At 53.4% G+C, this 25,119-nt stretch overlaps 7 protein-coding genes across 7 annotated transcripts; 3 read left to right on the top strand and 4 right to left on the bottom strand.

Moving 5' to 3' along the window:
* Positions 1-2,287: 2,287 nt before the first annotated feature.
* Positions 2,288-3,563, bottom strand: CkaCkLH20_07405 (lipoyl synthase; the record flags this gene model as incomplete). The annotated part of the gene is made up of 2 exons (XM_038890122.1): positions 2,288-2,586; positions 2,639-3,563. 2 exons carry the CDS (start codon positions 3,561-3,563, stop codon positions 2,288-2,290), a joined length of 1,224 nt encoding a protein of 407 aa, XP_038744600.1.
* A 1,570-nt stretch (positions 3,564-5,133) lies between these two features.
* CkaCkLH20_07404 (uncharacterized protein) lies at positions 5,134-5,451 on the bottom strand (the record flags this gene model as incomplete). The annotated part of the gene is made up of 1 exon (XM_038890121.1): positions 5,134-5,451. The coding sequence occupies one exon, from the start codon at positions 5,449-5,451 to the stop codon at positions 5,134-5,136; it is 318 nt and encodes a 105-aa protein (XP_038744599.1).
* Positions 5,452-12,212: 6,761 nt separating this feature from the next.
* CkaCkLH20_07403 (TNA1 is necessary for nicotinic acid import into the cell) lies at positions 12,213-14,065 on the top strand (the record flags this gene model as incomplete). The annotated part of the gene is made up of 7 exons (XM_038890120.1): positions 12,213-12,392; positions 12,448-12,463; positions 12,526-12,642; positions 12,708-12,861; positions 12,923-13,109; positions 13,163-13,399; positions 13,472-14,065. 7 exons carry the CDS (start codon positions 12,213-12,215, stop codon positions 14,063-14,065), a joined length of 1,485 nt encoding a protein of 494 aa, XP_038744598.1.
* Positions 14,066-14,768: 703 nt separating this feature from the next.
* Positions 14,769-15,378, top strand: CkaCkLH20_07402 (TRI15; the record flags this gene model as incomplete). The annotated part of the gene is made up of 2 exons (XM_038890119.1): positions 14,769-15,235; positions 15,303-15,378. 2 exons carry the CDS (start codon positions 14,769-14,771, stop codon positions 15,376-15,378), a joined length of 543 nt encoding a protein of 180 aa, XP_038744597.1.
* A 377-nt stretch (positions 15,379-15,755) lies between these two features.
* CkaCkLH20_07401 (uncharacterized protein) lies at positions 15,756-17,214 on the bottom strand (the record flags this gene model as incomplete). Its single annotated transcript, XM_038890118.1, has 2 exons — positions 15,756-17,071; positions 17,127-17,214. 2 exons carry the CDS (start codon positions 17,212-17,214, stop codon positions 15,756-15,758), a joined length of 1,404 nt encoding a protein of 467 aa, XP_038744596.1.
* A 2,019-nt stretch (positions 17,215-19,233) lies between these two features.
* CkaCkLH20_07400 (uncharacterized protein) lies at positions 19,234-21,741 on the top strand (the record flags this gene model as incomplete). Its single annotated transcript, XM_038890117.1, has 1 exon — positions 19,234-21,741. The coding sequence occupies one exon, from the start codon at positions 19,234-19,236 to the stop codon at positions 21,739-21,741; it is 2,508 nt and encodes an 835-aa protein (XP_038744595.1).
* A 1,885-nt stretch (positions 21,742-23,626) lies between these two features.
* Positions 23,627-24,552, bottom strand: CkaCkLH20_07399 (bkrf1 encodes ebna-1 protein; the record flags this gene model as incomplete). Its single annotated transcript, XM_038890116.1, has 3 exons — positions 23,627-24,205; positions 24,265-24,326; positions 24,378-24,552. The coding sequence occupies 3 exons, from the start codon at positions 24,550-24,552 to the stop codon at positions 23,627-23,629; spliced, it is 816 nt and encodes a 271-aa protein (XP_038744594.1).
* Between the last annotated feature and the right edge of the window lie 567 nt (positions 24,553-25,119).

Raw genomic sequence — 25,119 nt, 5'->3', positions numbered from 1 at the left:
GATTGAGATTAAAACGAATGGAGTGAAGATCGGCGAGTGAAAGAGAGACTGTAGTGAGTGGTTCAATGAGTGAACGAATGACTGGTGAGAGAATGTCTGTTCCCCTCCTCCTGACGAATACACCTGGATAGGTGGGGGATTGAAAAGTCAAAAGTGAACGAACGACCCTTATCGAGGATCAGTAATTGTAAAAAAAGAATGGACGACGATAGGAACTATACACAATTATTACCGTCGGTGCGGACGAACCCAAAGAGAGTTGATCTCGAGTGTTCAGCCAGTCCCGAGTCAAGAGGCTCAGAAAGCTCGACAAGGGGGGGATCCTCGACACTTTATTAGAGTTGGGCTGGACTTGAGAGCTCACTTGCAGGAAAACCACGCCGTTGAGAGTTTTTCCCCTTTCCCATCGCGCCGTTCACAAATCCGCGCCACCGGCATACCCACCAGCGCCCAATCCAAAAAGGAAGGGATAGACTGGGGGAAAACGGGAACCTTGGTTTGTCTCATTCGATCTAGTCCGCGCGAGGCTTGCGCGAGATGGCCTTCTCCCTGTCTCATTCCCGGGCCGAAGCCAATGGCAGGATGAGGGGTGCATGCGAAGGAAGCTGACTGACGTTTGTCAGACTCGCAAGCAACAAGGTCCGCCTGCGTGAAGAAGCAAATCTGCCGTTCATGACGACGAGCTGTCCCAACGACCGACTCGGCAACTATGGGAAACCTGAAGCACCCGGGGCGCAGAGCTGGCCGGCCAAATGGTTCGGCGTCCTTAACTCACTTCAGCCAGTGGCTTGGTCGAGACGACGCCAAAAGGTTCAAAAAAAAGAAGCTGTTCGTCGTTGGCCACGCGGAGACTGGATGAAAGCAAGAGGGTGTGCCAGAAAGCTAGTCCCGACCGGGATTGGGCGGGCGTGGGAAATGATGAACGATGGGGGAAATGAGCCAACGCCTCCCCGGACTACGCGCAGGGGCGCTATTAGTTGACTTGCAGCTTTTTATGCCGTCGTTCCATTCTGGGAACATCGTCTTGGTTATTATGGTCTTGGTTACTCTAAAATGTTGGAAAAGTTCGTGTCGCTGATGATTGAAGGGAGCAGTAGTAAAGCCGTAGAATTCCAACTCTGCGGGGATCAATTAAGCAAACCCTGTCATGTAAGACTCGTCAAGCAACGAGGTGTCGCGGTGCCTGGTTCAGTTTCCTCCTGGGTGAGTCCGATGTTTTGGACGTCAGAAGTCAAAATCTGGAGGTAAAATGAGCGACAAAAGAAAAGACCGGGACATGAGGCGCTCATGCAGGGAACCAAACAAGCTTCACCCAACAAACAATATTAAGAAGCCAAGAGGGGTAGTCCCGGCGGCCGACTCCGCCTGAGAGCCAAGCACATGGGAGGGTTGCATCGCCAAACGCGCGAACTCCCAAGAACTCGTTCAGCTCAAGAAGTATCTGCTGAGAGGCCAAGAGTTAAGAGGTATTCTGCCGCGTGGTGTGGCCATTCTCGGGAAGAGATTCAGGATGCGAGATTCCACGTCTTCTATGATCAAAGGGAGAGCAAGCTGCGGTCGGTGCGCTGGGTAATCATTCGCAAGAAATGTAATGTGCGCCGATCTCTCCGGTTCATCAGCTGCAGCTGCGACCCGCGTTGTGTCCTGGGACGTGCGAAAATGGATGAGGGGTTGGTCGATTTACGGCCATTAGGTTGGAGCCTTGGCTTGACTACGGGATCGAAGGATGCAATTGACAACTCACGAGAAGCCCCGTTTGGGGATGCCCATCGAAGCCGAGCAAATGCTTCCTGTTCAAAGTGTGGCGTGCCGTTCCTATATCTGCACGCCGTGGCCTTCGCTGAGCGCCACCTCTTATGTTCTCAAATGTTGGCTCTTGGACGACAAGCCTTTACACAACGTCCAGGGAGACGATGACGTATGCCATTTTCGACCAGAAAACTGCTTGCATTGAGTGGTCCTTCCAAGCCTCGGTGGTTGCTTTATTCAGAAGCAACTCCCGAATTCAGAGGTCTTGTCAAAAATGCGTGATTATTTCGTGTCTATATCCGTACGTAGTGGCTCTTGTTGAACGCCACGTCTTGATGTATATTCCGGTCCTGCACCACCTGGATAGATAGAAAGAAGCCGGGAAAGATGGCAATCGTTGCCCATGATGAAATGTTACCCTTCCCCCCAAACGCCCAACCATGCGACCTTTCCACCCCTGCCCCTCTCATTCCTTCTAAACCCCCTCCTTTGCTCGATCGTACACGCTGTCGGTGACAAAACAGCAAGCCAGACAAATCTAGAGAGTCGGCTTCAAGCCCTCCTCCAGCGCGACCGTCTGCCCGAGATCCTTGCTGCCGACGGGCGTCTTCTCGCCGGCCCTCTTGCGCAGGACGTTTTCGATGAACGCCTCGCCCGCCTTGTAACTGCTGCGCACGAGAGGCCCGCTGGCGCAGTACAGGAATCCCATGTCCAGCGCCCGTTGCCTCCACATCTCGAACTCGTCCGGCGTCACGTATCTCTCCACCTGGAGGTGGCGCTTCGTGGGACGCATGTACTGGCCGAACGTCACGACGTCGACGTTGGCCTTGCGGAGTTCTGCACATCGTTAGCATTGCGCTGCTTCACGCTATCAAAAGTCGCAACTTACCCCTCAAAGCATCCATGACCTCGTGCTCCTGCTCCCCCAGTCCGAACATCATACTCGTCTTGGTGATCAGGTCGGGCTTCGCCTCCTTCGCCGCCCGCAACACGCTCAAACTCTGCCTGAAGGTCGCCCTCCGATCTCTCACGTACGGCGTCAGCGCCTCCACGGTCTCGACGTTGTGCGCGAACACGTCGAGCCCGCTCCGCGCCACGACCTGCGCCATCTCCAGGTTCCCCATGAAGTCGCCCGTCAGCGCCTCCACGAGCAGGCTCGGCTTCTTGCTCTTGATCTTGCCGATCGTCTCCGCCAGGTGGTGCGCGCCGCTGTCCGGGAGGTCGTCGCGGTCCACGGTCGTGAGCACCACGTAACCCAGACCCCAGCGCGCGAGCGCCTCGGCCGTGTTCTCCGGCTCGTGGGGGTCGAGCGGCGCGGGCGCCCTGCTCGTCTTGACGCTGCAGAAGCGGCATCCCCTGGTGCAGGTGTCGCCCATGAGCATGATGGTGGCCGTGGCCGCGCTCTTGTTGCTCCCGCCCCAGCACTCCGAGATGTTGGGACACCGGGCCTCCTCGCAGACGGTGTGCAGGCCCAGGCCCCTCAGGTCCTTCTTGATCGCCTTGAAGTTGTCGTTGCCGGCGGGGATGGGCGTCTTGAGCCACTCGGGCAGCCGCGTGACGGTCTTCTTCTTGCCCGTGGGGCCGGTGACCTCGACGGTGCGGATCTCGTAGGCCTCGGCGCTCGAGAGGGCGCCCTGCTTGCCGGCGATGAAGTCGTCCAGGGACGCGACGGTGCGGTCTTTGAAGTAGGTCGGTCGTCGGGCTTTCGGCTGGGAGGCCGAGGGTGCTTCGGGGACGGTGGCGAAGGCTCGGTAGGCGCCGAGGGCTTTTCGGAGGGGCGCATGGATGCGCTTTAGCGGCGCGGGTGAGGCCATTGTGAGAGGGTTTATGTGACGAGCTTCCTCCTCGAGATCTCCAGGGGTGGGCAAACAGTCGCGGTTGTGGTGTTGGTGGGTTGAGGATGGAGGATGCGAGCTGGGAGCTGTGATGGGGCAAAAATTGATGACAGTAGAGATTAGAAAGGCCCTGCAGCTCGGATGAAGACCCGACGCCCCGGATTGAATCGGCATAAGAGTGCTTTGGCCAATCAGAGATGGGCGGGCGACTGACAGCGGCAATGCTGCTGATTAAGGTGAAGGTGGCCCGGGCTCAACGGCTGCCGGGGCTTTCCGCCCCAACGGATTCCAGCCCTGGAGGTCGGCAACGTCGGGTGCATTCAAGGGCCAAAGGCTTGGTCTTGGTGGTAGGCAGTCTTTTCAATCAAGACGGTTGGATTGGCCAGTCTTTGGTTGCCTTCGAGAGATGTCTCGGGCATTAATCATCACAGGGATATGGTAAGGCGACGTGAGTGTGTCATCAATGACAATCCAATTCAGCTATGCTGGTAAACTCCCCTCTCATGTCCATGTAACTCCTCCAATGTCCTCCAAACCCTCCTCTCCAGGCGAGATCATGAACCAAGCCGTCAGTCAAGTCAAAACTGTTCGTCAATCCGAAAGCAAAGCAAATCCATCGTTTCCTCCCTCGCGCCATCATGTCTGACTGCATGCGACCCGTGGTGATGCCACCCGAAGGCAACCTTCACGACGGTCACACACATCATCCACGCTTGGCTGACGAGTGTACAACAATAGGGGTATCAACAACTCGAAGAGAATGTGAAACTTTTTGGTTCCAACACGAAAACTCCGTAAAAACCCTATATCATCCATCCCAATCACCTCGACCGATGTTGCTCCGAAGAGTAAGATGCAGTGAGATGATTTCGTAAATTGATTTCCAGCCAGCAAGCACGCCTGCAAGCACCGTCCCGGATCTCGAAGTGACGCCGTTGTCAGATTGGGTGGTGGCCAGATCTGAAACAGCTTCGTCTCATGTTCCTTGTCCACACAGACATGAGATGAACAGCGGGATGAGATCGAGACTTGCGACGAGCGCAAAGAGGTAGGCGACGGTGCGTGTGAAGGGTTCCATGCGACCCTCGTGCTGCTGGGGAAGAATCGAAACATTAAAATATGGTGTTGGCAAGACTGCTGCACCTTCCAACTGAAGGGCAGAAGACGCGTCGTCGAAGTAAAGAGTGAAAGTTTTTGTCGTGGCAAGTGTCCCTAATGACAAGTCTTTGCGTCCTTTCCTGCAGGTTGGCGATGCAAGCATCGCGCGTGTTGGTCGAAGAGGAGTAGGGTATCGGTCGTCGATGCCGTCAACAGGTGGTATCCGATCTTTACAATCGTTCAGGTCGTAAAAATGGGCAGCGCTCCGAAGTGGGGTGCTGTGGCGTCGGAACAGCTCCGGACGCGAGACAAAAGAAAAAGCTCGGGAGGATGTCGCATCGAATTCGTTGCGGCGGTACCGGATGGCTTGTTTGTCATCCGCTCAACCACGTCCCAACTCTTGGCGAATCCTCCCTCTCACAACCCATCCACCATCCTTCTCTGGACCGTCTTACAACAGCGCAGCAGCGATGATACCGGCAACACCGGCGAAGGCGATGCTGCCAGAGTTGAGACTTGATGCGGCGCCGGTAGAGGAAGAGGCGGCAGGAGCAGCGGACGTCGCGGTGGCAATGACGGAGCCGCCGGAGCCGGTAGGCTTGATAGTTGCGGTGGTGTTGTTGCTGCCGTAGGTCATGGTGGTAGTGTGGGCGCGGGACAGGGTGATGGTCTTGGTCTGGGTCTCAGTCGAGGTGATGGTGGTGGTGCTGTCGGTCTGAGCAAGAGCCAGAACCGGCAAGAAAGCGGTGATAATCGTGGTGACCTTCATGGTGTCTGTAATTGGTGTTGATTTGTTGAAGTGTGTTTATGCTGTCAAAGCTGGTGTTGGTGGGTTATCCAGAGTGTTTCCAACCAAGTCGTGGCTGTTGTTGATAGATATTTCCAAGCTGGCGATGTGTAAATTGTGCTAAACGGTCGGTCCTTTCGTTCCTTGTGAAGATGGGACGGCGTCCGCAGATCAAGTATATATGCGTTGGCGCAGAAGATAAGTGGTTGTACCGTAGGGGTGTTGTTGAGTCTGAGCGATTTGGCTCGAGTGTTGGTTGTGCGGTGCGGGCTTGCGGCAGGACAGAAGTCTATTCGCGAATAGAAATAGGATGGAATGAGCGTCAGTCTGAATACTTGCGCGGCGAGTAGTCAGGTTCGGGTTGGTGTTTGTTTGTTTCAACGACTGTGCGTGATGCGAAGGAAGAGACTTTGCCAACGAAGTCTGTGGGTGAGTTCGGGGGGGAGTGGCTTGAATAAGAGAGTCTGAGGTGGGTGAGGATGAGGGTAAGGATGAAAGGAAGAGGGGGGCTACGGGGTTTTTTGGTGTGGGGAGACAGGTCATGGTGTTGGGTGGTGGTGGACGTCGACGAGGGCAACGTGAAATGAGCAACGAGAACCGCGATGCAGGCGGCAACGCAGCAGGGAAGGCACATAGGCCTCAGACCTGGGAGTCCCTCAGAAGGCAGGCGAGAACCTTGAAGCCAAGGCCGGCCAAAAGAGCAGGAAGCAGGAAGCTGTGGTCCGTGACAGGCAAGTGGGCACTTGCCCTGGACGTCGCTCGGCCCTACCTTCCTTGTCCCAGTCGCTCTTTCCTTTCCTCTCCTCTCACAGTTTCTCCCAAGATGCCCCGGGGGAAGGAAGAAACGGGAGAGTGACACAGAGAAGGAAAGAGGCCCCCGGCTGCCAAGTTGCTGGTTGGGCAAGAGCTGCGGTTACGATGACCAATGGCGGACGAGAGACCGCACTCGGCCGGCAAGGTACTGACAAGTCACTTTGTCACTGCAAGGTACCCGTTCCTGCCTCTGGGGACTGCCGTTGCTCAGAAGCGAATCAAACCTCCAAGCGCATTTTTGTGTATGTATTGTGTACTTCACCCACCAGTTATTTGGGTGCTGTATCTATGTACTCTGTACTGTGATGTGTCGCAGGGGTCTGGATCACAACGGGAAATTAAGGCGCAAAATCACAGCGTTGCGTTCGCTCGTCTTGGACCACGCATCCTTGCGCAACTCTGCCTTACTGGCCCGTACTATGACATTATGAAATGCGTCCATTGTGCAAGCACGCGGTTGTCGCAAGGCCAAACAGCTTCAGCTTCCCATTGCGACAGCAACCAAGGATCGGCAGGGCGTCGCGGAAGGTTCTTCGCTCGTCCGCCCTGAGGCAGTGACAGCTCTTTTCTTAGAATTCCTCGCGCTTCTCACCACGCCAAACCGCCAAGAACGACGATGCTGACGGCCAGCCCCCAAGAATAGCCGTCTTCTTTTCTTATTCCATGAGGAGGCCTGAGCCATTTCAGTCTTACTGGTGAACGAAAGCCTGAGACGGTCGTCGCGGGTCCAAGGTCGGGCAGGCGCCGAAAGACACGCAAACGGCGGTCCACTTTGTGTGTCGTGTCGTGGTAAGGTATCGTGTGTCGGCCGAGAGTGAGACACAAACGGTCATTTCTCCTTTCCCCTCATTATTGTCTCCAGTCTCGGGCGAAAGAAGGGCATTGTGGATGAATGAGGAGATGAATCGGCGGTGGCGACGGTTTTATTGCCGTTGGCTGCTGGTGAGTGAAATGGCATAATTTGCAGTCTGGTCATTCGGCACCACACTCAGAGAATCAGAGCAGTCTGGTCTTTGCCGCGCAGCAACCGCCAATGCCTCCATTCCCAATCCATCAGCCGTGTGAGTGGGCTTTCATAAAAGATCGAATTGCACAATCTCCCGCGTCAGAGGCGGACCCCGCTTAACGATTCACCTCGACACCTATTGGCTCATCGGGCGCTGCTCTTGCCTGCATTGGTTGCACTGGTTCCTGACGCTAAGCCCTGGATGGCCAGCTCGCGTGGTGAGGGCCCTGCAAGTTGCATTGGGACCGGGTGGACTGGGGGCCATTGAGCCAAAATCCAATGTCAAATTGAAGTCGTCGTCGCTCCTGCCAAAAAATTCAATTGGCAACAACCTGGAAGTCGGAAGGCACTTTCCGCGGCTGCTTCAGGTCCTTCCTTCCCAAGAAGTCGTCCGGCGGTCTGTGCTCGCCTCTGTCCTTTCCGAGCTGGGAAAGCACTCATCAAAAAATCCAAATCGGCCGGGGCCGGGAGGTGTCATCATCTTCATTCCTATTCCCCGTTGAGATTACGCGGAGAAGCGTCTCTCTCGTGCCGATTTGTTTCCTCTCTCGTCCCCCAAAGTCACAGCGCAATTTGGCCTTCTAGCGCGCGCATCTCTCTGCCATCGGGCAATCCTACCGCAGGCTGAAGGCTTTCGAGAACTCAGACCGACGGCCAACCAGGTCGAATCCTGCATCCTTCATTTAGCCTTCGCCTGGGCTTTCGATAATCGATCAAGGCAGAGACAGAGAGACGGCCACGGCTATCCGTTCCTGACAGCATCATCCCATCCCATCCCGTCTCGGTCCCATCTCCTCTGCCATCCGAACTCCCGTCATCTCACGGCGTCCGCTGCCGTCCCAACTGGGGGCTGCAAATGCAAATCCTCGGATGAAACCCGACAGCCATCTCCACCTCGTGCCCACAAGTTTGGCGACCTGGAAGAACCTGAACAAATGGAGATCAGGCTGGAGATCCCTTGACCGAACCCGGCACGACCACGAGCGAACCCCTTCTCTCGGTGGAACTCGAGAGTCAAGACTCAATGGAAAGGCTTGACATTTCTCAGGGCGACTCCTGGCCCAAGCTCGCCTTCGGATTGCCTCCCACTTCTCGCGCCGGGAGCGAGTCGTTCGTTGCTGCTCAATTGCTGTGCAGCGTGCGCAGCCTGGTGGCCCCTATTCCGACTGTCGAAATGGACACTCGGGTCGACAGGCCTCTGTCGCGACAGGGCTGTCGTGGCTCCTCTTTCGTGCCACCAAGACCTCACCAGTGTCTGCAGAATCACCGCACTCACACGCTGAATGCCCCTCGCCCACCTTGTACACGTCGCGGCCATAGTTCGCTGCCACGTCGTGAAACCCAGCGTCACACGGGACTGCAATGGCGCTGCCGCCTGCTTTCAGCGCCTGCTCTGTCTCGTCGTGGGCAAATCGTTGGGCGGAACCCTTCCACGGCTGAATCCGCCAGGCCAGCGACGAGGCCTGTCCAGACCCACGGTCACCTCAATGTACTGTACCTTGCAGTACAGCATCTCCGACCTGGCGGTCTGTTGCCCGACAGTCGACCAGCACCCGGGAGCCTTGCTGGCTGGCGATTCAGCTCACCGCACTGCCTCCGCACTGCGCTGGCACGGCTGGGTCGAAAAGATCAGTCAGAGGCATTCATCGACCGATCCGCCTCGTCCCGCGCCCAGGCCCTACTCATGCAGCTTGGGGAAAACTTTTCTCAACGCCAGGAACTATGCAATTCGGCTGTTCTAGGGCATCAAAAGCAAAATTTCAGACAGTAGCACGCCACTGGGCACACGAATGAGACGGGACGTTACGAATTACGCTGGACTCCGACCCGGACACGGCGGAGAACAAACCATGGCCAACGGCAACCTCACAACGTCTCTTTGGTGGGCCAAGGATCAACGGTGCGTCGCAGCGCCGTCGCATTTCTTCCGCCGCTAATTATGTGGTGGCAGTTTGCAGTGTAAAATCTGCCCAAGGTTGTCGGTCTGATGTCTTACTGTTCTGTTTCTTGTCAGACCAGAAGCTTGACGTTCGTATTCGACACCTGCGTCTTGTTCGTTGGGTATTTCTTTTCCGCCTCGTAACGTGTCTAGGACTCGTTATTCAACGGGCAAATGCAGCGACCTGCGTCGTGTATGCACACGCACCCAGCCGCTGCGTACTCGGTTCTTGAATCCAAGACTGCGCTACGGATCATTTCTTGCGTGTGCCCGTTGCGCATACGACTCGGCCCTACGGCTCGTGCTGCAGCTAAATCTTCTGGAGCTGCGCAACAAATAGCCCGGCCGAATCCTCGTCGCTTCACACGCTGAGGGTGAATTCCATGTGCCGCTCCAACCTCGTCTCGTGGCTCTCCACCTTCGCATAACATGACGTTACCGTCCGAGTGGAAATGACCTTGCGATTCCATCAAACCCTGAACTATTCCCAAGACTTTTGCGCGACGGCAGCAATTTCTGCTGCTGACGGAGCCAACGGAGGTACTTCCCAATCTTTAACTGAGGCGAAGCGATCTCCGGAGCCCCACCCCCGTCTTCCGACCCTTGGGCCGATTGCTCAAGGGACCAGCTCCGGGAGCGCCTCCGTCATTGTCGTCACTACCTCCATCAGCATGATTGAGTAGACACCCGGTGGACCGGGCTGTGAAAGCAAATCCTCAATGCGCTGAAAGGGGCGCTTAAAGGAGGCGGGCAGCGCTCGAATTATCTCTGCTGGCAGTCATGCAGTAGTCTGAAGACTCGACGTCAAAAGATGCTGTCGCCTCTCGACGATCTAATGTCGCTTGTCTGTCAGTGTTGCTTCCGGGCTCCCTGGCGATGTCCGATCTTGACATCCGACGAAACAAACCCCGTTCATTTATCGGTTGCCGTTTTGAAACAAAGGTCAAGGTTCATCTGAGCGCCAACTGTTCCCGAACTCTGGGACCGATGAAATTGATTAGCTTGCGCAAACCTTGCGTGGCCAGGGCAGATTGCGCAACGTGAAACTCTGCTTGTGCATGCTTGGACGATACATGAGGCCGCAAGCGGCAAAAGACCTCGGTGCAAGTTTCTGGACCTTGCTGCTGGACAGCACAAAGGTTTTGTGTTGCCTATGTCAATCGAACTCGAGTATCAACTGGCAACTTGCAAGTCGAGTCCAACGCTTGCCCATGAGTCGTCATCATACGCACAGTAACCTAAAGGCTGTAAGATTGCTGCCAGATTAACCACAGGCAGACTGTCGCCTTTTAACAACATGTATGCACAGCAGAAAAATACCGTCGCCTCTGACCATCATTTTCCTCAAGACAATCGTATTCCAGCTGTTTCTCGAGTATTTAGTCTTGAGAAACATCTCTGACGAGTCCTATCGACGGACTCTTTCCGCTCTGTTACCCACAATGAGAGCTCCGGATCCAGAGCAAAGGATTCTGAATTCCCTCACCACCTATCGCTTCCAACCCAGAGTAGTGGTGTCATCTTTCAACGGTCTATTAGTCTAGTTGGTTAGGACGTCGGATTCTGATCTCGATTGGAATTTCCGTAAGCCCAGGTTCGAATCCTGGATGGACCTCATTTTTGGTGTTTGGGAAGCTGGTTTCATGTTTAACCACAGCCAACAAAACAGCTTGTTTTGGGAAACCAAAACATCTTTGACATCTAATTCAATTTTTACTGTGAGCGATTGTATTGTTATTGTCATGACAGTCTGGACACAAGTCTTTTGAATCAGTGGTATGTGACGAACAATGATCCTGAACTATTGGTTGTATTCTTGGAATTTCTCGTACGACGGGAACTGGCTTGCCACGTCTGCGAACGATCCGTTTAGCCGCTGACGATCCAGGCCCGGTTTGCTCAAGTGCAAGACAAGCCCTTTGCCTCAGCCGACCAATACTGATGACGTTTGAGTAAATCCAACAGCCCTCTCATTTCTTCCTTTATTCCGAGGGCGAGCTGCAGCTTTTTACGTGAATTAAACGGTGTCTACCACCAACGTAACACCCGACATCAACCACCACCAGCCCTTCTCTTCGGGCGTGGTCGGCACTCGATCCGAGCTGCGTTGGAATAAGAAAAGACTCGTACGACACGGAGGCGCATCTGACCAACCAGCCGGCTCTCAAAGCGGTCAGCGACTCATGGGTGGTGGTTTGTGACCGGTGGGGGTCACCAATGTCATTGAGGATTCGAGCATGCTCGATGGGCCGTCATCCTTCGCGGCATATCTGCTTGATTTCCAATTACCTGGAACGATCGTCACATGTCCGTTCGGATTATGATGGTTTCGGGCGTCAGCAGGAATACTGAAGACATTGATAGGTAGTTGGAGACGCGTCGAGGCTCTCTCTCTCTCTTTCTCTCCGCGGGGATCTGGGTCGGGGGAGTGCTGAGGTACAGTTTCCCCCGACCTTACCCCAACATTCTGACCCCCACGAACGTCCCATATGCGTCTCGTCGTGGAATCCGTCCGGGATCAACTCTCTCGTCGGAACTGAGAGCAGGTCCGTTGGTGGGCGAAAGATCCGTGGGGGAACAGAACAATATTTGGGGGTCGTCGAGGAGGACCGGGGGAAGGGGATCTTTCGGAAGTTTGGGTCTACCCCATGGGGCTCTTCCCCGCGTTCGTATGTTCTCCACGTTGAGACTGCTTTTGTGAGGCATCGAGGGCGTGCGAGGCAACCTGGGCCCGTTCGGTAGTGAGGAGAAGGGGAGCATCTGAGGTAGGGTTTCTCCAAGGTTGAGAGTGACCGGGGGAAGGGCATTGATTTAGTTCGGGCGAGTCCCGTCTTTTTTTTTCCTCCTGCGACGCGGGTTGCCCAGGAGGACTCGGCTTGTCTTCATCTCTCTCTTCCTCAACTCTTGTTCAAGTCCTTTTTGTGCCTGGTGCCTTGGGTTAAGACGTTCGTCGTACACAGCCATACTCACGATCGATACGATACAATGGACGTCAAGAGGGAACGGTCTTCCGACCAGATCGAGGATGTCAACGCCGATAAGATCAGCGTTCACGATGGCACGCTCATCATGCCTGCCAGTCTGGCGGCGCTGAGTCAAGAGGAATACGAAAAGGTTGGGAAGAAGGCCACCTTGAAGATGGACCTGGTTATCATGCCTATCATGGTGAGTTACCGCCGAGACAGTATCCCGCGTCAGAGCTTGACTAACTCGGGAAAAGGTCATCATGTACGTCCGTAAGTAACACCAAACCCACCACAACGACCCTTCTCGAACAAGTCTAACAGAGCGCAACAAGTCAACTACCTCGACAGGCAGAACATCGCGAGCGCGAAACTGGCCAACATCACCACGGAGCTCGGGCTCAGCGAGGTCGAGTACCAGACCACCGTCAGCATCCTCTTCGTCGGCTACAGTACGCACCGCCGCCCCCAGAGAATCCCGTCGTGGAGAGTCGTCGACACTGACATCGCAGTCTAGTTCTGATGCAAGTCCCTTCCAACATGATCGTCGGCAAGATCAAGTGGCCCGGCGTGTATATCTGCGGTGGCATGGCGGCGTGGGGCGTGATTTCGTCTCTAATGGCCGTCGTGCACAACTATGAGGGTCTCCTGATGGCGCGTTTCTTTCTGGGGTGAGTCCAGTCACGATATGCTGCAGCTTCTTTGGCAAGACAGTCACTGATGCAGATGTAGCTTCGTGGAGGCCATCTTCTTTCCCGGCGCGCTGTATTTCCTGTCGCTGTTCTACAACCGAAAGCAGTTCGCCCTCCGGACTGCGATTCTATACTCTGGTTCGCAGCTCGGCAACGCCTTTGGAGGACTGTTCGCGATCGGCATTCTGAACTTGGATGGAAGGAGCGGTCTTTCGGGATGGCGTTGGGTGAGCACCCTATCATCTACTTCAGTCACGAGAGTCCTGCTAACTTGCCGCAGCTATTCCTCGTCGAGGGTGTCATCACCGTCGGCCTGGCTATTCCCTTCGCCCTGATCCTGCCCAACTCTAACAAGAAGATCCCGACCCTGACTCAAGTGGAGTGCGAATGGGTGCAGTACAACTTCTCAGCCGACCAAGGCCAGGAAGACGACTCAAGCGAGGTCACCGCCCTCAAGGGCTTCATGATGGCCGTCACAGATCCCAAGACCTGGATGCTCATGGGCATCCTCTACTCGGTAAGCCACAAAAAACCCCGTCTGAAGCCCTGGCACCATGGGATTCATCGCTGACCACCACTTACCAACCAGACCTACATCGTCGGCGCCGTCGCGAACTTCTTCCCCTCCGTCGTCGGCGGCCTCGGCTTCTCCCGCACCATGACCTACGCCCTCAGCGCGCCCCCCTTCATCCTCTGCGTCCTCACCATGCTCGTCAACGGCTTCCACTCGGACCGCAAGCAGGAACGCTACCTGCACATCGTGATCCCGCTCTGCGTCACCCTCGTCGCCAACATCATCGCCGTCTCCACGACGCACATCGCCGCGCGCTACGTCGCCATGATGCTGCTCCCGGGCTCCTTCTACGCCGCCGCCGTCGTCGTGCTCTCGTGGATCACCGGCAGCCTGTCGCAGCCGAGCGTCAAGCGCGCCAGCGCCATCGCGCTCATCAACGCCATGTGCAACACGCCCAACATCTGGGGCAGCTACCTGTACTACGGCGCGCCGCGGTACGTCACGGCCTTCATTGTGAACATCGCGGCGACGGGGCTTGCGATTGCGTTCGCGACGGTGACGAGGATCTGGCTGAGGAGGTTGAATGCCAAGTTGGACCGGGGCGAGGATTGCGGGAAGCATGGGCCGACGGATGCGCAGGTTGCTGGTGGGTTTAGGTACCTCATCTAGACTGGTGAGATTGCGCCGCGTTGGCGATTGTAAGATTGTATGAGATTGTTCAGTAGATACCTCAGAGTTTGCTGAATTGAACCTTGGATTCAGTATGTGCATCGTTTTCGAGTAACATTCATCGCGATTGATTAATCCGCGACGGTTTGCGTCGGTCTTGTTGCTTTGATCATTCGAGTTTCAATGTTGCTTCTGGATCATTGCCCCTGTATGAGTCAAATGGCGTCTCATTGGACGATTTTTGGCGTGGCTTCGTCGCTCATGATGATTCATATCTCATCATCGCATCTCATTGGTAGCGCATGCAATGTGGCAGAGGCTTGTCCCAATAGCGTTACCGCCAGCATCTCACAGCCACGCCAGGTCTTGGGCTGCAATGGAAACAATCTCATCAATAATTCAGTCTTATTCAATTGGTTATATAAATCAGAGAGAGGTTTCTCATGATCACTTACAATTTCCATCCAGCAAGCAAGCAACACCAGATAACAACACAGCCTAGGGCACATCGCATGACCCGAACTCACTTCGCTACAAAACTACTTCTCAGTTCCAGCTATTTGATATGGTCGGTGCAACAACAGACACAACTGCAAACACAACTACATCACTATCACTTCTATCGATGAATCTATCATCGGGCCCGCAAACCACCTTAGCAACCACACCCTCCCAGGTTTCGGCTGCATCTCCCAGCGCGAATATGCAGGTTTTCACACCCGGGCAATGCCTGTTCTGCCCCAAAGACTCTCCCGACTTCGCAGACAGCGTGGTACACATGCAAAAGTCCCACGGCCTATTCATCCCCCAAAAGCAACACCTCATCGTCGATCTCGAAACTCTCTTCCAATACCTGCATCTTGTCATCTTCCAGTATCGAGAATGTATACAATGCGGGACGCAGAGGGCTACCGTGCAAGCGGTGCAGCAACACATGACCGGCAAGGGCCACTGCAAATTCGATATATCAGATCCGGACTCCGAGTTTGCTGAGTTTTATGACTTTGCTGAGCTGGATGAGGACGCTGAAAGTGGCGATGAAGATGACGAATACAACAAGGACGACGAAGACAAGAACCTGGAGGAGACAACGACAAGCTCAAGGCGGCAGCCCTTGGTGGCTGACGAAGATTCAATGCGACTGCCATCAGGTAGGGTCATATCGAAACGGTCGTCAGCACATGTTGAGCCGTCACATACTCGTTTGCGCCTTCGGACTTGGACCGTGAATCCGCAGCTGGAGCACACGACTGTGGATGAAGAAGCCCCTTCAGCAGAAGAGGTCGACTCTGCTGCTCACGATACGAGAGTGATGTCAAAGAGGGAAAAACGAGAGAGGGCAACCATGCAGTATCAGTTGACCAACATGAGTAAAAACGACCGAAACAGCCTGATGCATTTGTCGGCATCTCGGCAGCACTCATTACTTGCCACGCAACTTAGGCAAGCGGAAAAGGGGCAGAAACAAGAGAGACGAAGGCAGGGCAGGATTGATCGGAAGGGGAACAAGAATTTGTATGCTTATTGGGCTACGGAGACGCCTGTATATCTATGTGGATGATATGCGAGATTTCCTCTCGATATGACCCACGAATGTCAGCAATCTCATGGTAGCATTAAAAAAAAGGGATCTATTCCTACCAAAAACGCTCCAACATGCTTGACTACTGTGACAATCTAAGATTAATATCTACAGCTTCACCCGTCCAGTGACCTCCTTCTCCGCCCTCTCACTATTGACCATCTCAGGCACGATATCCTCCACCCTCGCAGCCCCAGCAAGCGCCATGTTCGTCTCCAATTCATGCCTCAAAATCTGCACCAATCTCCTCACGCCCGCCTCTCCATACCCCGCCGTCATGGAGTACAAAAACGGCCTGCCGATGCCCACAGCGCTCGCTCCCAAAGCCAGCGCCTTGAGAATGTCCGTCCCGCGTCTGATGCCTCCATCGACGAATATTTGAAACCTGGCTTTGGTCTCAGGGGCGAGGAGCTGCGGCGCGTATCTCCTGATCTCAAGAAGCGTCAATATCGGCGCCTGGGCCGTGTCTTGGCTTCGCCCTCCGTGGTTCGAGAGAATTATGCCTTCTACGCCGTGCTGGTGGGCGATGAGTGCGTCTTCCACGGACTGGATGCCCTTAATGACGATCGGCAACTTCGTCGTTTCTCGGATCCATTTGAGGTCGCTCCAGGCTAGCCCGGCGTTCAGCAGGCCGGTTGCCGTCGTCTTCGCCGTGCCACTGGGTTCAGACATGGGCTCATCGCCAACCGCCAACCTCTCGTCCCTCTCCCTCTTTCCAATGACGGGCGAGTCGACAGTAACGAAGATGGCTTTGGCCCCGAGGCTCTCCGCTTTGCGAATCGTCGCCTGAGCTTTTTCTCGATTGCGGTCCACGTACAGCTGAAAGAAGAGCGGTTGCGTCTCGCTCACCCTCGCGCCGAAGATGGAGTCGATTGAAGCACTGGGTTTCGTGGGCATACAGTACAAGATGCCCTCCTTCCCCGCTGCCTTGGAGAGCAGTGTCTCGGCTTCAGGATGCGCATACTTGGCCTGTCCCGTCGGCGAAATGTAGAACGGGAGCGATGACGGAAGGCCGAGGATAGAGATACTCGTATCGATGGAGTCGACGTTTCGGAGCACCCTTGGACGCAGCGCGAGTCTGCGGAAAATGCGCCTTGAGTCTTGGATACTGTACTCGTCTTCTGCGCCGGAGCAGTAATACGCCCATCCGATCTCAGAGAGGTACTTCTCCGCTACCTTCTCGAAGTCATCCGCATTGATGATGGCGCCTAGATGAGGGAAGGCGGGTTTTGGCTTCTCCGGTTCTGGTGGTGATGACGATTCCTGGGGGAGAGCTGAAGGATCTACGGGGCCGAGGCAGCGTTCTGGTGAGAGTGTTTCTGCTATTAGGTCTGGGTTATGGATCGAGTCGTAGTCTTCAGTTGCATCGCGGCCGGCACATTTGAATATTAGTCTTGCGCCGCCGGGATGCTCATCCAGAAAGTCTGAGAGGTGTGAGTGGGTGGGTAGTGATGAGAATACTGATAGGTAATGTCTTACCTGTTACGTCCCATACTTGCCCATGGATGACGACCCAACAGGAGTCTTTGGTGTTGTTCTTTGCTAACTCTGTGCCGCTTACAACCATCGTGATGACTTCGTAAGCCTCAAAGGGCATCAAAAACAGAAAATGAGGGGTGAGATGGACGCGCGCGGTTGAGATGCGGCTCAGTCATATGCCGAGAAGCTGAAAGAGCGTCCCGGACACATCAAAAAACAGATCGGCCACGCAAGGAAAGGAGGAAGCTCCTATCCTACCCCACGGAGAACGACCTGGGATGTTTGAAGCAAGAGAGCTCCACTCAACCTCACGACGCGAAGTAGTGGACACTCTGAATTCCTTGGTGGGGGTCAGAGAACTTCGCCGTGGTACAGATGCCGGCGCCCGGTGGCTTTCGCTCAACTAGCGGACTGAAGTCCGTCAGTAGTTCGTCCTCAGTCCCAGAACGCTTTACCAGTGTCACACAAGTTCCATGACGCAGTACAACGAGTGAAGCCCCCACCTAGGCGTGTCTGGATAGACGGCACCATTCCTTCCTTTTGTTTCTCCTCACGAAACCCCGCGAACAGGTCTCCATGAAAAGTGGTGCGGCTCCGCTGTCGGAAGACATTCAATTCGTGGTTGCTGTGATGTTGTTGCGGCGTCAACCGCTTCGTGCGGAGAAGTCCCCGGAGAAGTGCCAGGGGAGCTCGGGAGTTGTCCGGGGCCCCGGGATGGGTCCCTGTTGGAGCTGACTCGTTCATGCGGGGGATGAGGAGGGTGTCGGGAATAATGCCGGGCTGGTGTGCCTTGAATCTCCAATATCATTGTGAATAAGTTTGTATTGAAGCCTTCAGCAATGGAAGTTGTTTTGTTTCAATGAGGTGAACCGAGAGAATATGCATTGACGATGAGTTTTTCCCTAGAAGCTTGCTTGGTGTATTGTCTTCGAGAGGCTGTCGACCTTCAGACACAGCAACATCTGGCGGATATTTCTTGTTAGGTAATTGGAAATGAATCCTGTCTGCCTCGTATCCAATGACAACCTCTGGAATGACAACATTCCAAGCTGAGTCCGTGAGCTGATGCGGCCCACAAACCTGATTTCTTCCCCTCGTCGAATGCCAACAGGAATAGGTTCGCCGGTATCGTGGTGGTGGAGACGCGATGGAGCGGCTCAAGGTCATTCATGGCGACCCCCACTCGTGGGGGGTCCTGTTCTGTCCAGGCTTAGATGGTGCTGGTTTGAAGCTCACCAGAGAGTGATAAGTTATATCAAAGACGACACCTAGCTTTTCAGCTTGGAACTCATTTTACTTAAGACATGTGTCGCAACCTCGCTGTAGACCCTATTGCGGCAGCAAAAAGGTGCGCGGTGTCTGATGCGGTCATGACCATATCAGTGATTTCATCGAGTTGACTAAATAGCCAAGTCTTGTTGGTATCATTTACGTCGTTCCTTCATTCAAACTCAAGTCAATCATCCTCACCATCAAGGGTGTTCTTTTGTCTACAAGTGTTTCTTGTCGTGTTCATGCTCTTACGACTGTGAGGTGCTCACCAGTGACATAACCCGTACACGTCTCTGATAAGCCTGCCCAGGTACAACAGACCTTCGACACCGAAGTTGCTTCGATGTAATGAGGCAATCGTAAATTACTGATGAGTCCCAGAACTTGAAGCTACTGATAAATGTGATTGATTGATGGGCCATAATGCTTTTAGGGGATCTCCAGGCTCAAAACATTAGGGGAGTTGCTAGTTGAGGTAGATGGCTTCAGAAAATTCCAACATCAGACTTCATCACTTGCATTTTATTTTGAGAGTTAATGACAAGTATCATGGAGTCCAACTACATCTAGTCATCCATGGTAACGTTGGGATTGTCAGATTTCAGAGCGAAGCGATACTTGCTGTGAATGTGAAGAGGCCGCCCACGCTGCTGCCTAAATCCGTCGGTCGATAACCCACATAGTCTTACACCGTACCTATGGATGTTTCTGACTTTGGAATACCTCCATTCAATTATCAGCGAACTATACCATCGCCAATATATTCCTTCTTGAAGGGCACAACGACGCGGAAATGTCTGCAGCGGAGAACGCACTACACAAAGAGAATTTCAATATGCCTACCGAAGCTTATAGGTACACGGCTCTCAGTGACGAGAAACTGGAGTTCCGTCTTCTTCATCTCTTACCTGCGCAGAATCCAACTGAACCCTTGGCATGCCGATTAGAGATTGACAGCGGCCATAACCGTCCTTCTTTCGAGACGCTGTCGTACACCTGGGGAGGAGAAGCCCCTCGCGAACCGTTGATAGTCGACGAAACGCATGTCCTCAACATCACCCCGAACTTGGCAGCATTTCTACGACAACGTCGCGAGTCAGATACAGAAGTAGTCTTATGGGTTGATGCAGTTTGCATCAATCAGAATGACATCGCGGAAAAGAACCAACAAGTCCCTGCCATGACCGCCTTTTATCTCGCCTCCCGCAAACTCACGATCTGGCTTGGGCTTGCAGCCGACGACAGCGACAGAGCCGTGGAGGAGCTTCAAAATCTGTCGAGATCAACCGTCTATGAACGAATGCCCGCGATCTCACCAGAGACATGCGCCGCGATAGGGAGGCTTCTGAGCAGACCATGGTGGACTCGGGTCTGGATAGTACAGGAGCTTTGCTGGGGTGCCTTTGCGGGCAAGTTGCTGAGTGCCACCCTGCGCTGCGGCAGTAGCTCCATCAGCTGGGAGGGCCTCGTTCTAGCATGCGGGCGGATTAGGGTACACGAGCTCAGCCTTCGTCAGACGATTCCAGGCGTCGGCAATGTGCTTCACCTTGAGTCCAAACGCTGGAGCAGCGAACGGATGTACGTCGAGGGTTTCGATGAAGGCGACTTTCTGCATTTGGTTTCTCAGTATCGGCATTTTGACGCAACAGACCCAAGAGACAAGATTTATGCTTTGCGGGGGATGTTGAAGAGCAGAACCGGGCTTGGCACGAAGCTGTTACCCGTGGAATATGGAATTAGCATGGATGAACTGTTCCTCAGATTCGCGGTCATATCGGCTGTCAGAAAACCTGGACTGGGGATGCTTCGACATTGCATCTGGTCACCGGATAGCCAGTACAGAAGCAGTCCATCTTGGGTCCCGGATTGGTCTCGCAAACGAGGGGAAATACTTCTACCAAACCGCACAACATTCATCAAGGAAGAAGTCCCCTGGTGGGCTGTGCCAGAACACAAAGTCGGCAAGATTATCTATCCCATAACACATGAACAAGCCATGAGAATGGCTCAAGCGGCTCTCGAAGACAGCAATGACGTGGCAGTTAGCGAGTCCCAAGCAAACCTGGTGAGCTCACTACCCGCGGATGCCAGGAAGACGATACAGGATCTCATCGACGGAGGTGATCTCGTCTTGATGCGTCTGCCTGGCTTCGAGAACACAGAGCCCAAAGACGTCTCGAGCATTAATGGCAGATTGGAGAAAATCCTCAAGTCGAACGAAAGAATCACACAGCGATCATTCCTAAGAGATTGGCTTGATGAGCAGAATGGGAAACGGCCAGCTTACAGCGCGGGACTACAAGCCGGGGTTAGCAATACTCCAGACTTCACGCCGGACCTGAAAGGCATGCTTCTGGATGGCATAATTTGGGATAAGATCGAGTCATTAAGTCATCCTTTCCCTGAAGACTTGGATTCTGACTGGGAAGCTTCGACTCATTTCATGGCTCAAGTCGCCGAGTGCAAAAGACTGGCAATGATTCGGCACGAAAATCTCAACCCCTACGGAAGTGGCGACGCCAAAACCCGGGCCTTTTGGGACACACTCTTTGCTGGGCAAGCTATCGGTCTAGACACAAATCCTCAAGACTGGCTTCCTTGCCTACCACCAACATGGACGAAAGCACGTCCACCACTCACTTCGATCAAACAAGGACAGGCGGAATTGACCGAAATACTGGAGCTTATGAAGACCGAGGAAGAAGATCATTTGAAGGAAACCAAAGACAACACAAACTGGGAGGCTTTGGAGTTCGAGGAAACATTCAACCCTGACCAGTGGGAAGAGGAAGAACGACTGTCAAAGGCAGAACGCTTTCAAGAGCTCTCCAACCAATGGGACTCCCAGCCTTATGACCTCTATCACCGCCCCTTCAAACTTCCAGCCGTGGTTCCGGACCCTTACTGGGAGTGCCGTATCAGGGATGACAAAAAGGCGCGGGTTGTGAGCGCCGCATCTCGGTGCAAGAAGTGGATTAATGGCATTATAGGACCAAACCCAGAAGCCACGGAACGCATGAGAGCAAGAGCTTTCAAGGCCTTTGGCGAGAAGCCGTCTGTGATCCCTCAGGGTACGGCTGATTTTCCTATAGAGAGGTATGTTCTGGGTCGTCGATTCTTTGTGACGGAACAAGGGTATCTGGGAATCGGACCCAAGGATGCTCAAGAAGGAGACTTCGTGGCCATTTTGCTCACGGCCGAAGTCCCATTCATTCTTCGTGAGTGTGGAGAAGATAAGTTCAAAGTCGTCGGGGAAACGTATGTTTCTGGCATCATGAACGGAGAAGCCGTGGATCAGTCGATCAACGGCGAGCGAGATGCCAAACGTATCAAGCTAGTCTAAGGAGTTGAGATTTCATGTATGGGACCCATAGAATCCCGTGGGTTAAGCTGCGAATATGAAATTCATGAATTGTTTGTGTCAAATCTAGGCATGAGCTCGTCTCAATTCTATAGAGACACTAGTGAATGGTCAAGATACCATAAATGGACACAAGCCCCCCGACAACACAACCTTGATACATCCTAAAACTTACTTCGGAGGAGCTGACCACGAGAATCCATAACCCTAACGGCCCCGTGGCTGCATGTTCCGTATCAAGGTTTTCGCTGTTCGACAGTATAAATGGTGAAAGCCCGTCCCTACAGGCGTGCATGAGTTTATCATCCTGGTTAGCTTTCATCATTGACAATAACCACCCAAGATGGCTCCCTCAACGACAGCAGACACCCTCGTCAGTGGTCACCCAAAAGCCAACATGCCAGCTCCCAGCACGTTTACCAAATTCCCCAATCTTCCTGTCGAGATAAGAATAATGATTTGGAAGCTTTTCTACCGTCCACAGAGAAAGCTCGTCGCCGCACTCAGCATGTGGAGAGAAGGAAGGTATCCGTTTGCTGATCCAACGACCGGTGAAAACCAAAGCATATACGGTGGCGCCGCTTTCACAATGTGGAATTTGAATTATGCAAGCTCTGGAGAAGCAGCTTATTATCACTCCATCGACAACGGCATCAACAAACTATCGAGAGACATAGCACATGCGACGCGCCCCAGCTTTTGGTTCCCCCAGTGGCAGAAATTCTTTGGGACATCATGGCATCCTTGCCAGTACTCACATTCAACGCAACCGCCCAGAATCACTCGAATCAACTTTGACCTCGACCTGGTTTGTCTGAGATACGCCGACACAGAGCACCACATGGAGGCGGCGGAGATTTCGCCATGGTGGATGCTCGTCAAGCACCTTGCGATTATCGACATCGAAGTGAAGACGGAGAAACCTGGCGAGATGACACCCGAGAACATGTTTCTGTGGTCAAACAGATATTCGTTCCAAGGCCTTCGTTCTTTTCGACGAGTGTATTCATGCAACTTCTCTCGCCCAGAAGGTCCTCTTGGGAACGAGGTGGCCTACTTTCAAACAAGGCACCTACTGCGGCACATGTGTCTCATTCCCCGATGGAGACATCTCGACTGCAAACAATCCAAAGAAAAACTCTGGCCATATTGGGAGGAACAGGACGAGGAACTACCACAGCCAAACTGGAGCCAATTTGTTGGATCACTCCAAAGGGGTGAAGAGCATTTCACTCCCGGCAGCCTTTCATCGACGAAGCTATCGAGAATATCCCAAAACAAGGAGGACGCCGGCGCCTGGGCGTTGTTTGAAGACATCCGCCTTTATCAAAATTGGGGCAATGGGAGAAAAATGTACCACGCGGGAAATGTTGAAGGTACCTTTGTTGGACCTAGATGGACATGATCATCTTAGAAACCTTGTCTGGATTTGAATGGGAGCTTCGTGGATTCCCATGATAGCGACTGGGAGCTTGGAATTTTGGCATTGCATTTGTCACTTGTGAAGAAAGTTGCAGGTCTCTCTCACTTTAGTAAGTATTGCTTACACTGCCCGCTTACATCAATATTGTACGCAAAAGCAAAGCAGTAGACAAGACCCTCAGATATCAATAGACACCAGAACTATTTAAAGAGATATGTACAGTCCTTCCGTTTTCATTTTAAAGTTCAGGCGACCAATTGAAGAAGTTCTCCTCGGCTTATGGATATGGAATACACATTTTAAGCTATGAAGGGAAGGGAAACAATAAAATGAAGGCTGTAGTAGGCAAGGCCTTTAGCTGGGTAGGCAGTGCAGATCCAGTACTTTGAACCTCGCGAGTCTCATCGACATCTATACGAACACCAAGCTTTCCTATGTTGCTGGCTATGTACGCAAAAAGAATCTGGTGAATCTTCTGAGCCAACTGACGTCCTTATCATAATCGCCTCCATTTTGCCTGCTATTAATCGGCAAGAGCTGACTCTCGGCATCGCCAACCGGGGGTTGGATCCATTCGCTCGGAATCTGCGTGATAAAGTCATACCAGTAGTCGCCGAAGTGACGGTAGCCTTCGTTCGTGGGGTGAATCCCGTCTCGGAGCATACTAGTCGGAAACGTCGTGAAATCCACCGCTAGAACATGCTTACCCGCAGCCTGGCGTGATGAAACGATCCCTGGAACGTGTCCCTGATAGGGGACCGTATTCTTCTGCTGTCCCTCGTCTAATGTGTTGATTATCATGGCCACGAGCACTGTAGCATCTGGGCACGCTTCCACTATTTGATCGACTAGTTTGCCTAGACGTTCTGCGGCGTCCTTGGGGTCGTTGCCTTCGAGGGCTATATCCAGGTTCGGATTCATGTCGTTTGTCCCGGCGTGGACCAGTACAACGTTGGGTTTTAAATCCAGTGATGGGCGAGCATGATCTGAGATGAACTGAATGGTCCTGGCATTCCAAGCAGCCTGTGACACCAAAATCCTTCGTAAGTTGTGTTCTCCGAAGCAGTACAGTTCTGACTTACAAAGTTGTTGTCGGGAATCGTGCCCCGGACTGACTCCGTACCGACAAAAACAACTCTGTCTTCTGTGGAACATGTTATTACAAGGCCTTATGCACTAACTGAACTGAACGTACTTGAAAGGTTCTGCCGAAGCTTGAACCTGTACCCGTTACCGTCTCCGCCCTCGAGATCGCTCAAGAACCCAACAGTGATCGAGTCGCCGACACCGAGAATACGGAGTGTCGTTCCAGGCTTGACGGCCTTGCCAGGCTTTGTGCCCGTAAACCTGAGCGGTCCCTTCGATGTCATGGCGACTTAAGGCAGACTCAGACACGACAACTCAAGTGCAGATAATAACTCGCAGGAACCGTGCTGTAGACTCGTCTTCTACAGTGGAATTTTGACGAATGTAATGCACTAAAGGTCTAAAAGAAGCAAAATTGTGGTCACTAGATAGCTGGAAGCAGCCGTCTGAACGCGCGGGAACGTGGCGTTCAGACCTGTTACGTGTCTGTCTGAGACATGATCCCCCACATCGTAGTCCAACAACATCGGACGCCACGGTTGTTTGGACCGAGCACGGGCTTTGTTGCAGCCCACGAACGAGTCAAGTCACCCTAATAGATAACACCAAGAGCCAATACGACGAGACTGAATGTCTACCGCATGGCTTTTATGTAGTCTATTGGTACCTTCCTCTCCACGTCTTGTGATTCTGAACCGATTGCTCTCAGGAGTATGCTCTCAAAGTCAACAATCCTAAGCGAAACTAACTAGCTGCGGCAGCCCTTCCAGGTTTCCTGCAACTGTTCTTCAGGAAAAGTGCTGCGACACGGAATATCGATAGGGTACCGAGGACTGATTGACATGGTAGAA

Source organism: Colletotrichum karsti (genome assembly GCF_011947395.1).
Source record: "Colletotrichum karsti strain CkLH20 chromosome Unknown Scaffold23, whole genome shotgun sequence".
Lineage (NCBI taxonomy): Eukaryota > Fungi > Ascomycota > Sordariomycetes > Glomerellales > Glomerellaceae > Colletotrichum > Colletotrichum karsti.
Note: the sequence above shows the minus strand (reverse complement) of the source record. Positions and strands in the feature narration are given on the sequence as shown.